This window comes from Gossypium raimondii, chromosome 4 (genome assembly GCF_025698545.1).
Source record: "Gossypium raimondii isolate GPD5lz chromosome 4, ASM2569854v1, whole genome shotgun sequence".
In the NCBI taxonomy this organism is placed as follows: domain Eukaryota; kingdom Viridiplantae; phylum Streptophyta; class Magnoliopsida; order Malvales; family Malvaceae; genus Gossypium; species Gossypium raimondii.
In genome coordinates, this window is record NC_068568.1 from 2,531,772 (window position 1) to 2,544,368 (window position 12,597).

Sequence of the window (12,597 nt, forward strand, 5' to 3'; positions counted from 1 at the left end):
AAAATAAAAGAGTCACTAAATTAAATAAATAAAAATTAAGTATTGAATATTATACTTAAAATTAAATATACAATATAATATAAAATTTAAATTATGAAATTTTTATATTTTTATCCTTTTAAAAATATTTCATAAAGTCAAATTTTAGATATAAAGTTTTTAAAAGATAATATATTGTTGAAATAAATAAAATAAAAATAATTAAAAATATTATACAGTAAAGTGATAATGTATATTTTCCACACCTATTTATATAAAGAAAAAATCTATCATTTAATTTCTATTTTATATTATAAAATATATTGAAAAATTTAAATCATAAAAATATTAACTTTGAATTGTTTTAACTTTTCAAAGAGTTATAAAATGCTTTAATCTCTTGGTTTTTATAACCGTAAATCAACATTTAATTTCTAAAATTGACAATTTTTTCAATTTTAACCCATATAATGATGCGACACTTTAATATTATATTTAATTATCACTTTAAAAATAATTTTCTTTAAAAATTATGATGATGTGGCATAATTTTAGAGTGCCACATCATAACGTGAATTAAAACCATGAAAAATTATCAATTTCAATGATTAATGTGCAAAAAGATTTAAGGATCAAATTGATTTTTTTTAAAATTCAGGGACTAAACATTTCCTTTATCCCATTTTTATGCTATGTTAGGACTACAAAGAAAACTAAAAATACCCATTTGTACACGTGTTATGATCACAGACCATTTCATGGCCACGTAATCATCTTGTCTATTTGTCATTTTAACACTAACATCCTCAACACTGAAAAAAAAAAATCTTCAATCATTTTCTTAACCATTTAATCTCACATTTTCATAACATGTAAATTCAAAATTTCTTGTTTTTGTTTGGTTTCATTTTCCCATTCATTTGAATATATAATGCCTTTTTTCTCCATGGAATTTGCTTATTTACATTAAATTTAGAGATCTAAAATTCAAAACAATGTTCTTATTTCTTCTTAATTCACATCGCTTGTAGATTCATTTACTATAAGCTTGTTCTGTTTATTGAGAATTTTTTTTCATTGATTTATCTTCTTTTTTTTTTTGTTGATTAATTTCTAATGTTAAAAGCAGTGTGGCAAGAGAAGATCAATGGAAAAAGACACTTCATATTATGATATATTGGGTGTCGATGTTGATGCATCTATACCTCAAATCAAGAAGGCTTATTACCTCAAAGTAAGCTTTTCTACATTTGTATGATTTTCATGATTTTGATTTATGAACATTTGAAAGTAATGCCTTGATGCATGATTGAACCATGTTTCTTCTTCTGGGATTTGTGAGAAAATTTGGATGAATTTTTTGTTTTCATGTTGAATTATGCAACAGGAATTAGAGATTTGGGTAATGAAATTTGTTCTGCATTATGAGTTTAGGTTTCTTCTGCATTGTATTTTTCAGGCAAGGCGAGTTCACCCCGATAAAAATCCAGATGATCCGAAAGCTGCTGACAAATTTCACGTAAGCTACCACCTTTTAACTATGCTTTTAGTTCATCAATTGTTTGAAAAATGTCCTAAAAGAAGACCCCTTTAGCTTTAGTACTGGCTTTTAACTACTTGTTGAAGGGAGGTTCGTCTCGGACCCTCAACGGAAAATATTATCCTCGTGTTGGTGTTTTGTCTCCCATACTTTGAGCAGAGACTAAAAGGGTTCACGGAGTTAAGGGAGAGCCTTGGTTGGCGGAGATACCACCTACTTGCAGGGAGAAGGTGTCGGTATTGTGTATAATATTAATTATGCATATTGCACCTGGGGTGTTCGAACTACCAAGGCATATAGGCCTTATCTTTGTAATCATGGTACTTCGAACCCCCGGGGGCTCAGGATGCATAATTAATATTACGCACAATACTGATACCTCTCTCGTGAGCATGCAGATCATATCTCTTCCAACTGAGGCATTCCCTAAACTTTGTAAACCACTTTGGACTCTTCTCAAAGTACAGGAGACAAAACCGCAACACGACGACAATGCCTTCCACTAAGGGTCCGAGACTAGCCTCCCCTCAAGACTACTTTAAATTTGTATTTGCATCGAGTTGATCCTTTCATTGTAGTAATGAAAATATGTTCCATCATCTGCATTTCTCAATTATGTATTTGGCTCTTATTTTTCTCGTTGTTTGATACGTGAAGGCACTTGGTGAGGCTTATCAGGTTCTAACTGATCCCGAAAAGCGTGAAGCATATGACAAGAGAGGGAAGACCAGAGTGATACCGTAAGTTTATATGCTATAAGTGTGATGTTCATTATCTCGCATACTGTTTTGAAATGCATAAAAGCATATGACAAGAGAGGGAAGACCAGAGTGATACCGTAAGTTTATATGCTATAAGTGTGATGTTCATTATCTCGCATACTGTTTTGAAATGCATAAAATGACATGTCATTTTTTGGTTATATGCTATAAGTGTGATATTCAGTATTGTTAATTTTATATGGTAGCATAAGTTGTGGAATGTGAAATGAAAAAAATGAATGGGAAGAATTATTTGGTTCAAGCATATTATTCAACATAGCTTAAAATGGTCTGTAATGCAGCCAACATTAAGTCTGGTTAAGCTAAAACCTTGCACAACACCAAATGCTATAAAGGGATAAAAATGGAAGACTGAAATATATTATTAGATGCTTAAGGCAATTCATCCATGAAACTAGCAATGGCTGCTTAGTGGTCAATTACTGTTTTCTTAGGGACACCATGTTGGATCCTACGGCTGTGTTTGGGATGCTTTTTGGAAGTGATTTCTTTGAAGATTATGTTGGCCAACTAGCAATGGCTACTTTATCAGCCATTGAAGTTGAAAGTAATTCCTTATTAGATAAGGAAGCTCATAGGAAGAAACTCGAGGAAAATATGCAGGCATTTCAGAAACAAAGGGAAGACAAGCTCATTGAAATACTGAAAAATCGCTTGCAGCCATTTGTTGAAGGTCACACCAATGAATTCATTCAATGGGCGAATTCAGAAGCACGAGATCTTTCAAAAGCTGGTAAGCTTCTATCATATTCTATCTAAGCTAAATGTGAATGAAAGTGGTTTTATTTTTAAGTATCAGCATTTAAGGACTTTTAGACCTTGAGTAATGTGTTACATAGCTACTACCTTCGGTTTGCTCTTAAATATAACTTTTGCCAGCTTTTGGTGAGGCTATGTTACATACCATTGGATACATTTACACGAGGAAAGCCGCGAGGGAACTTGGTAAAGACGGGTCTTGTATGCAAGTACCATTTTTAGCAGAATGGGTGCGAGATAAAGGGCACCATATAAAATCACAAGTAAAGGCTGCTTCAGGTACAATATTCTGCAGTTGAAGTTTAATAAGGCCTTTCTGTTTTGGTTGAACTCTGAAGTTTAAACGAAACCAAAGAGTATACGCATCTTCTTGTAGGTGCTGTTAGTTTAATTCAAATACAAGACGAGCTGAGGAGACTGACCCAAGGAGCAGACAGAGAAGAGAACATACTGAAAGCCCTTGAAGAAAAGAAGGATGCCATGCTTCAATCCCTTTGGCAGATCAACGTGGTTGATATCGAGTCAACTTTATCTAATGTCTGTTTAGAAGTGAGTTTACACATTTCCTTAAATTTATCGATGTGGTTCATTTCAAGACCAGTGCCCTTGTGGCATGTGTGCACGTTGGTACCGTGTGGATTGTTAACCAAGTACCGATAGTTGTCACCAACCCGATCGCACTTTCATGGATTTCATAGCAGTTTCATGTTGGGGATCCTAAATGATATTAGATCAGTTAAACTAGGTTGTATTTTGACGCAAATAGTTAAAATCTATTTTGTTATCCAGGTACTTAGAGACGCTAGTGTTTCGGAAGAAGTTCTAGTCTTGCGAGCGAAAGGAATGAAGAAACTCGGAACCATTTTTCAAGTAAGTATCTATGTTGCTACGACTCTTCATTATTGTTGCACTACTACCTTCAAGGTTAAAACTTAGAAAATTAGACCGTACTTGAATTTAGTACTCACACCGACGTCTAAGTAAACAATATCAGTAACAATGACTTTCCCTGTAATTCATCGGTAAAATTGTCATGGAAGTTCTTGTACTAAGAGTCGGACTGCATTTTGCTCCCTCTATGTTAGCATAAAGTATACGTGCTACGCATAACTGTCTGGATGATATTTAGCAAAAAGAATCAGGGGTAATTTGTTCGTTTTTGGAGTAAAGAGTAAAACGTAATCTAACTCCTAGTACGTAGGATTCCATGGTATTTTTACTGTAATTCATCTTGCTTCAAGTTTTGTTTCGAATGGCATATGTGAATGGATGCCATGAATATGTTACATGTAACTTTCATCTATTGTTGTTGAATTTGATCTTTCCATTTCGGATTTCTCAGGGAGCAAAATCTGCTTATAGTAGAGAAAACAGTCTGCGCCGTGTAAATGTCGAAACAGAAACTGCGGGTTCTTAGCCATCTCAGTACTCTGATGGATGTCCATGTCGGGTTAGTCGATGTTTTCTTTTCTGTGTCGGACTTTTGAACATATGTTCATCACAAGTGGTCTCAGTTCAGTAGCATAATTGAAGGAAAGGAGATCAGCTTGAAGAATGTGAAAAAGGATTGGTGGTGGAGATTGGAGAAGCAATTTCGCAGATTCTATTGTTTAGTGTCAAAGTATATATAATTTTTTTTCACAATTTTTCACTGACAATTTTATTTAAATTTATTAATTTATCTCAAATTATTCGAGTATTATTTTCTAAGTTTGAATTAATTATTAGGGTAAACTATACTTAAGGTCACTAAATTATTTAAAAGTTTACATTTTAGTCACTCAACTGTAAAAGTTTCAAAATGATTACTAAATTATTAGAAAGTTTCCATTTAAGTCACTAAATTATTTGAAAGTTCTTATTTAAGTCACTCATGTGTTATATTTTTTTCTTTTAATTGTCTGACTAGTGAGCTCTAAGGGACGATTCTGCTATCAGTGCGGGGGATTAAATCCATCAACAAGTAAAATAACATACTTTAGATATAAGTCGGCTTGATGGTCAGTGTTGGATATTGGAGAAGAAAGTTTTTTGAATTTTGGTTTGCAGATTCATGATATTTAAAATTGTTCCATGATGTTTCGATTGGTGCATGCAATGCAAACAAAGTAAGCATACAACACCGATTTTATAAACCTAGTGGCTTAAATAAAACTTTCAAATGAGTCAATTGTTATTTGTAACTTTTTGAAGTTGAGTGACCAAAATATAAATTTATTAATAATTTAATAACTATCGATATAATTTACTCTAAATATTATTATTCATTAGATATCCAAATTCGCAATCCGATTTCAAACATTTCAATTATTTTAGATATTCAACTAAAATTTCTTTTATTTATATATAAAATTAAATTTATAAAATAGATTCATATATTAATTTCATAGTAATTAATAATTTTAACGTTTGTATATTTTTTAACATTAATATAATGCATAAAATTACTCAAATCCTACTTTAATTTTAAATAAAAAAAATAATATATTTTAACACGTTCAAATCCACGACTATGCACAATCGAATCCACGACTTCCTACAGTAATGTCCATAACATTCAATCCTCTTCGACATCTGTATCTTAATGTTATCTCAATCTGGAAAAATGCAAATCAGATATGGTGGAATATTTATCACTTGCCTAGTTAAGCTACACGTGTCCTCCACCCTTCTCTAACGTGGCAATATCCTGCATGTACCGTTTGCCACGTGTAAAAATATTAAACACCTACGTTTACATGCAAAAAAAAAAAACACCAGTCCTTTCTTCTCCACCGTTCCCTTTATATTAAACACCTCATGAATAATTGTTTGCTTTACTGTAAAACACATCTCCCCTTTTTACGTATACGAAAAATGGCTGATTTGAGAGACGAACACGGCAACCCTATTCAACTCACCGACGAACACGGCAACCCGGTTCAACTCACTGACGAACACGGTAACCCCATTTATGTCACCGGTATTGCCACCAAGCATCCCACGACGACAACGTCACTGTCGGGTTTAATGGGATATGGCACCGGTTCCGCCGTCGCCACTGATCAGTCGCAACAGCAGCTGCAGCCACCGCCTCCGCAGCAAACACAGCCGCTGCATTACGAGGTTTCCGGCAAGGAAAAGATTCAACGCTCCAGCAGCTCCAGCTCCAGCTCTAGCTCGGTAATGAAAATTGAAAAAAAAAAAACCGCTATGGGCATCTATGCAGTATATGTTTTAGTATTGCTTTTTTGCTTGTCCATAAATGTTTTGCTATGGCGTTTTTAAAGTGCTTTTATGATGGAAAATTGTGGTTTTTTACTTAAAATGTGCATAAGTTTTTGTAATTTTCATTTGAAATTTAATTTTATATTTTTATTTTTAGAAATTTAATCTCTTCATTATTTAGAGATTTTAATTTTTTAATATTATTAAAATTATTTTGTTAAATTTAAGTTTATTAGCAAGTGAGTATTTTCTTATTTCAAAATGTCAAATAAACAAAATTAAAAAATTAACAAAAAGTGATGTAATTCAATTTTTTTAAAATAGTGTAGAGATTAATTATTAAATTTGTGAAGAACATATTTATATGTTTAAAGTTTTAAAGTTACTTAAAGAAAATTTCTTGTTAATGAAATTTAAAAAAAAAGATGTCCTGAATAAATTTTTAAAATTAATTATTTATGGATTTGGATTTAGTCGGAGGATGATGGGATGGGCGGTAGAAGGAAGAAAGGGCTGAAAGAGAAAGTAAAGGAGAAGCTAACAAGTGGAAAGAAGAAGGAGGAGGATCAATCTCAGACCAAAACTTCGGCTGTCAAAACCACAGCGTCAACCACAACCACCACGACCGGTCCCCCGCCGGGTCAGCACCACGAGAAGAAGAGTGTGATAGAGAAGATAAAGGAAAAACTACCTGGTCATCATGCTCATTAACAACTGAAAGTTAGTAGCTGTGTGAATTATCTACTTTCTACCGTGATGTTGTATTTGTGAATTCTATGTCGTTAATTTTTGAACTTTGAAGTGTGCTACGTTTGTGAAATGTGTAATATTAGTATTTTTTTTTTTTTACTTATAAATGAATGTATGATGCATTGTCTAGATCTTTTCCTTTTCTGCTTTTACATATCCATAAAAGGAAAAAATTTAACAATTACATTTTATTTCATAATTTATATGTAATAATTAACACAATAAATATTTTTTGAGAATACAAAATAAATATTATTTTTATCAATAATTGAACTTCAATCGAACTTTCGAATTCTAAATTATAAAATTTAAATGTATAAACTACATATAAGAGAAAATAAATAGATGTATAAATTGAATAATGGCAAATTGCCAACATCAAAATCTATCTACAGACAAATTACAGGGAAACAGTTCATGACAATATAATATTCTACAATTTTGGTCAATGTGCGAGTTTAACTCAAAGGGTGACTGAATCTTTAGACTGGTTTGTAACAGTTATAACATCTAGGCTTTTTTTAAAAATAAATAAATGAAATAAAGAAAATATTGTAATATAATCAACATTTTACGGTTTTTAATAAAAAATATTTTAAAAAATTAAAATTGCATTGAATGTTAATTCTATATTAATTTTTTTTTGGCTTTTTTTTAACAATAATATTAATTCTATTTTAATTTATCTTTCTTTTATTTTTTTTAACAGTGACTAATTTGATCGTGCCGTCCCTCTAAGTAGATTCATCGGTTTTAAAGTCATTTACCTTCTTATATCTCTATATGATAGTGTTTGGCTCTCTCTATTTTGTTTTGGCTCTTTTCCATACTATAACAACGCCATAAAGGTCTGATGAAGCCAAAAAGTTCTCCCCATGGTTCCATGCTACTCCTATAACTGGAAAACCATGACCCTGTGCATGCAACAAATGATTTTAACCAGTTAAATAGTTTGACTACCGGAGTAGTTGGGGAAGCGAGGGAGTAGAACCTGAAGCTTGTTTACACATGTATGCTTTGGCCGTGTTAAGTCGTAGAAGTTGACGTGTGTATCTTCGCTTCCAGCAACTTCACAGCCCAAAGAAACCACAATGTCAGCAAAGGGATATGAAAGTACACTAGTTCTGTTTGGTCGGTGTCGCGACGGAATACAAACCTATATATTCGCCCTTATCGTGGGAAAGCAGAGGGCAGAAGGAAGCTCGAATGGTGTGAATCCGTGAAGTTAATTTGAGCGAACAACGTAGGGTTAGATAACCTTGTGATTCCAAATTGATACTGAAATGCGAACCTACCACTTATCAGTTACTTGTAATAATGAAGGTAGAAGATACGATGTTGTGAACGAACCTAAAGAACGAAAGGCTTCCATCTTGAGTGCATGTCAATAACACAGGACCCTTTGTCATCAAAGAGAAACTTCGGTACTGTACGGTCGCGACTGGACATTTCAGTTTGTTGCCACTTTTATATCGATGAGAACGGGATAATGCACCTGTGCGGGATTCCATACTTGCGGAGTATATGCATCCCTGCGAAATTATCGTCCCATAAGGAACATTCTAAAAGACCAAACAGATTTCTTTGATTATGATGATTATGGCGAAGACGGTATAAGAGAGACCTGTGCATCTCCACAGAAAATTAGCTGACCGGTATGATCATGGTCCATCGAGGTAACCTCGCTGTCAAAGTTCGATTTGGTAATAATCCTACCAGTGCTGAAATTGAATACCTGGTGCAGAGAAAAAAGTGAGCAAAATCATACAAGCAAGTTTTGACGCAGAGATCGAGCATTCCGAAAGTTCAAACTCACAAATGCACGCCTATATAAGGAGTCGGTGAAGGATTAAACATATGGAACTAGCCGACCCGATATTTATACAGACAGAATTTTTCTTACAAGACAAAGAAAGCACGCATTTCGTTCGATTATCCAGAATCCGATTTAGCATATCACATCAACTGAACTATGACCATTAAGATTGACTAGAGATGATTAAAGGCATGGAGGTGTGCTTACAGTGATCTCTTTATTTGCATTTCCAACTGAAAGAAAGTTGTTATTTACCTGCAGATTTAAACAAAAGAATAAATAATCTTAAAAAGATTGCCTGACTTGAAGGGTATGTATCATAACCACTGGTTACTTACAGGATGAAATCGAATACACAGTTGTGGAGAGACTTCATATATGATTCTAATGCAAAGGCCCTTTGATAGCTCCCATACTCGCACAGTTTTGTCCTTTGATGATGATGCAATATATTGATTGTTTGATGAGAAATCGAAATCTGATAATGGAGTGGCAAATCATAAACATGGTTAATAAACGGTTGACTCAATGAATCATAGTTATAAAAATAAAATTCAACCTTAATTCCAGATACTAGAAATTTAATGAGATTATCAATATGTATAATAGGTAATTAGCATCCACTTTGTATCAGTGGACATGCATGCCTAAATCTAATTCAATGATGATTTGGTCAGGTGGATCATTCACATAAGCAATTTAGGTGCCATCTCGGGGTATCGGTTTATGGGTGATTCAAGGATACACCACTTAGACCATTTTTTTCTCCCATGTGAAAAATGGTTCCTAGCTCATACAAAAATGACCTGCAGTTCTGAACCAACTTTGTCTCATTATTTTTCTGAAAAAGAAGATCTAAAAGGGCTCCAACATGATGTATTTCTTAGTTCATATTTTTACCAAGAAATATTTTGCTCACTTTCAAATCAATTTCACAATCTAGTTATTCTATTGTGCTGACCTTCACAAACAGTGTCAAAGATACCACAAATCTCAATATCTCACTGGTTCAGGTTTTAACTGCGAAAGATCCTTTACAATATGAAGTAGAAGTAGGTACCTTCTCAATTTAGTCCAATTCCACTAAAATTCAAAAGGAAAGTAATGAAGCAGGAATGGACCAAACAATCATAAATGAACAAGGTCGTGGTCTCCGTAAATGAAAGAAAATAGCAGATAGCATGGCTACAAGTACTTCAGTCTAAGATATAAGAAAGACAACTGAAACAATACCAGGTAATCCAACCTGTGACATCTTTTGAATGCCCATTTAATTGCTTGAGAACTGAAGGTGGGTCGGAGACAGAGCAAACTACCAATGTCCCATCTGATGTCCCATATGCGAGTAGATCAGAACTCATGTGCCCAAACTTCAAAACTGTAACCGCTTATAAAACCAATCATATTGCTTCGTTTCAGAAACAGTGAAATGAACTGCTTAAAATAGTATGACAAAGATGAAAGAAATCAAGATTGCATTCAAAAACCATAAAAAGTTACCAGCTGCTTTGCACTGATCAAATATGCAGTGCATTCCTACAAAAGAATATGCAGGTTCAACTCCTCGTTGACGTGGGCGATCACTGTCACTAAGGCTAGAGCTTCTATTAGTTGAAGCAACAGAGCCACTTCGTTGATCCTGCAAGCATGGAGAAGCATGCAACTCTTCTCAATTCTTTTAAAGGCCTACTTAAAAAATGGTTTTCAAGCTCTTGACATGCAATAAGTTCCTTTTGAATGGACAAGGAAATTAAGATCTTCTGTTCTTTCATTTCCATCATCAAGAACATGATGATTTAAGGCACTTGATGCAAATGAACAATATAACCACAAGTCAATAACTGACGGAGAACAAAAATTACATAACAAAAGTTTGTAGATAATACGTACTTTGCTAGAGTTCAAGCTTTCCGCCTCAAACAAATGTGAGAATGAACCTGACCTTGAATTCCAAAGCCCACTGCACCAACCAGTAAATTACCTTGATGTCAGATTTTTTAAACAATGCCACAAAAATTAGCAGATCATTGTTCATAAAACATTGGTAAAAGGACTTGTCCAGTCCCTCTCAATTTTGAAATTGAACAAATTGGTCCCTCTCAAAAAATCAAGACAATTTAATCCCTGTCAATTTTTAAATTGAGCAACTAAAGACGATTAATCACAAAGTTAATATTTTTCATCAATTTTACATGAATTTGATTGATATAATAATAAACTTAGCATTTAAAATTTACAATTTAATCATAATTTAATAAATTTATCCCATAATATTTGTGTAAATATGTCAATGTTGTGATTGAATGTGTTGAACTTATTAGAATTAAGGTCGAAGTGACAAAATATATAAAGTTGTAAACATCAAAAGCTAAATCTGTCACTATATCAACAAAAATTATTTATAATTAATGAAACACATTAATGTTATGCTTAATTGTCTTTGTTCACTTTCGAAATTGCTAGAATGTCAATTTTTTTCAAAGCTATCAATTTACTCAATTTCAAAATTAGTTGTTTTTACATGAAAAAATCCTTTAACCCCTTAGCCAATACAAAATTCATCCGCTACCGAACGTTCAATCAAACTAATAAGGCTGCAATTGATAGCTTCAATTTGTAAAGCAAATAAATAAATGAAAATTAAGAAAGGGAACAATGTTTGGATAAATTCCAGTACCTGTTTCCAGGAGTGCTAGAACGGCTTGGTGTTTGTAATTTTTCCCATTTTCTTGGCCTCCGCATGTAATTCCGGTACGCCACATAACCTTTTCCTTTACATCTCCAATCCTTCAAAACAATGAATGATGTTAAAAGGTTTCATTTCAACACATAACTCGTTCGATAACTAGCTCAAAATCAAGCTCTCAAACAACTAGAACACAGATCCATAACTAAAACGTGCACATAAACCAAAAAAAAAAAAAAAAATTAGAGCTTACAAGTCGGCGATAAGAACTGGACTCCGCTTTACGAGCGAGAAGAAATCGACGAATGCCGATATAATCGGGACTGGAATCGGCATTCCCCGGTTGAAGCAAGCAACAAAAAGTTTCCGGATCCTTCATACTTGCTTTCTTTTCACTGGTTTTATCGGTGCCATTGATACAACTCTTGTTGTTTTTGTTTTCGTTGACTCCTTCCTTCGAGCTGTTATTAGTGATTTCACCTTCCGCCATTGTATTAAACTTTCTGTGGCTGCTTCATCAGAGACCGTTCACCGGTAAATCAACGGCGTCACGTCGATCGTAGAAAAAAACCGGTAGATGTGAATTTAGAAAGTAGAATCCAATAACAAAGACGTTGAAATACTACGTTTTCGGATTTGGAATTGGATCTCAATTCTCGAATCAAAATGAAATGGAGAGCAAAGAATTATTTTTATTTTTATTTTTATTTTATTTTTAATTTTTAATTTTTTACTTGTTCGGCTTTTATAGACCCGCCAAAAATGGATCCTTTCTCTGGTCTTTTTAAGGACAGGCCTCAAATGACTGACTACCGGTCATGATTTTATACGAAATTAGCTTTTAGAGGTTCTTATACTGCCTAAATTACTTCAAAACGACAACGTATAAAATAAAATTCTAAAATTCTGCTATTAGTACCTATACTTTTGTGAAAGTTGTGTATTTAGTCCCTTAATTTGATTAAATTTAGTTCTTTTACTTTTTTAAGTTGTGGGTTTAGTCCCTGTACTCTTTTAATTGGTAAATTTTAGTCCTGACTTAAAGAGTAATAGCTAAATTCAATTACTAGTCCTGTTT

At 33.3% G+C, this 12,597-nt stretch overlaps 3 protein-coding genes across 6 annotated transcripts; 2 read left to right on the forward strand and 1 right to left on the reverse strand.

Moving 5' to 3' along the window:
* The first annotated feature begins 739 nt into the window (after positions 1–739).
* Positions 740–4,762, forward strand: LOC105779585 (chaperone protein dnaJ 10). Of its 3 annotated transcripts, none has more exons than XM_012603396.2 (9): positions 740–851; positions 1,109–1,213; positions 1,439–1,498; positions 2,177–2,259; positions 2,736–3,034; positions 3,181–3,339; positions 3,437–3,609; positions 3,850–3,930; positions 4,403–4,762. In XM_012603396.2, exons 2-9 carry the CDS (start codon positions 1,127–1,129, stop codon positions 4,475–4,477), a joined length of 1,017 nt encoding a protein of 338 aa, XP_012458850.1. In that variant the 5' UTR covers positions 740–851; positions 1,109–1,126; the 3' UTR covers positions 4,478–4,762. The 3 variants fall into 3 exon arrangements, with proteins under 3 accessions (XP_012458850.1, XP_052485062.1, XP_012458849.1); XM_052629102.1 differs by lacking the exon at positions 740–851 and having other exon boundaries at positions 896–1,213; positions 4,403–4,510; positions 4,594–4,762; XM_012603395.2 differs by lacking the exon at positions 740–851 and having other exon boundaries at positions 897–1,213.
* A 1,149-nt stretch (positions 4,763–5,911) lies between these two features.
* On the forward strand, positions 5,912–6,981 carry LOC105779587 (late embryogenesis abundant protein). The gene is made up of 2 exons (XM_012603402.2): positions 5,912–6,222; positions 6,742–6,981. Exons 1-2 carry the CDS (start codon positions 5,917–5,919, stop codon positions 6,976–6,978), a joined length of 543 nt encoding a protein of 180 aa, XP_012458856.1. The 5' UTR covers positions 5,912–5,916; the 3' UTR covers positions 6,979–6,981.
* A 356-nt stretch (positions 6,982–7,337) lies between these two features.
* LOC105779584 (uncharacterized) lies at positions 7,338–12,299 on the reverse strand. Of its 2 annotated transcripts, none has more exons than XM_012603394.2 (12): positions 11,773–12,299; positions 11,511–11,620; positions 10,724–10,793; positions 10,334–10,472; positions 10,080–10,211; positions 9,172–9,311; positions 9,041–9,088; positions 8,642–8,752; positions 8,368–8,549; positions 8,174–8,295; positions 8,009–8,085; positions 7,338–7,931 (listed from the first exon to the last, which is right to left on the reverse strand). In XM_012603394.2, exons 1-12 carry the CDS (start codon positions 12,007–12,009, stop codon positions 7,821–7,823), a joined length of 1,479 nt encoding a protein of 492 aa, XP_012458848.1. In that variant the 5' UTR covers positions 12,010–12,299; the 3' UTR covers positions 7,338–7,820. The 2 variants fall into 2 exon arrangements, with proteins under 2 accessions (XP_012458848.1, XP_012458847.1); XM_012603393.2 differs by having other exon boundaries at positions 7,339–7,931; positions 10,080–10,220.
* Between the last annotated feature and the right edge of the window lie 298 nt (positions 12,300–12,597).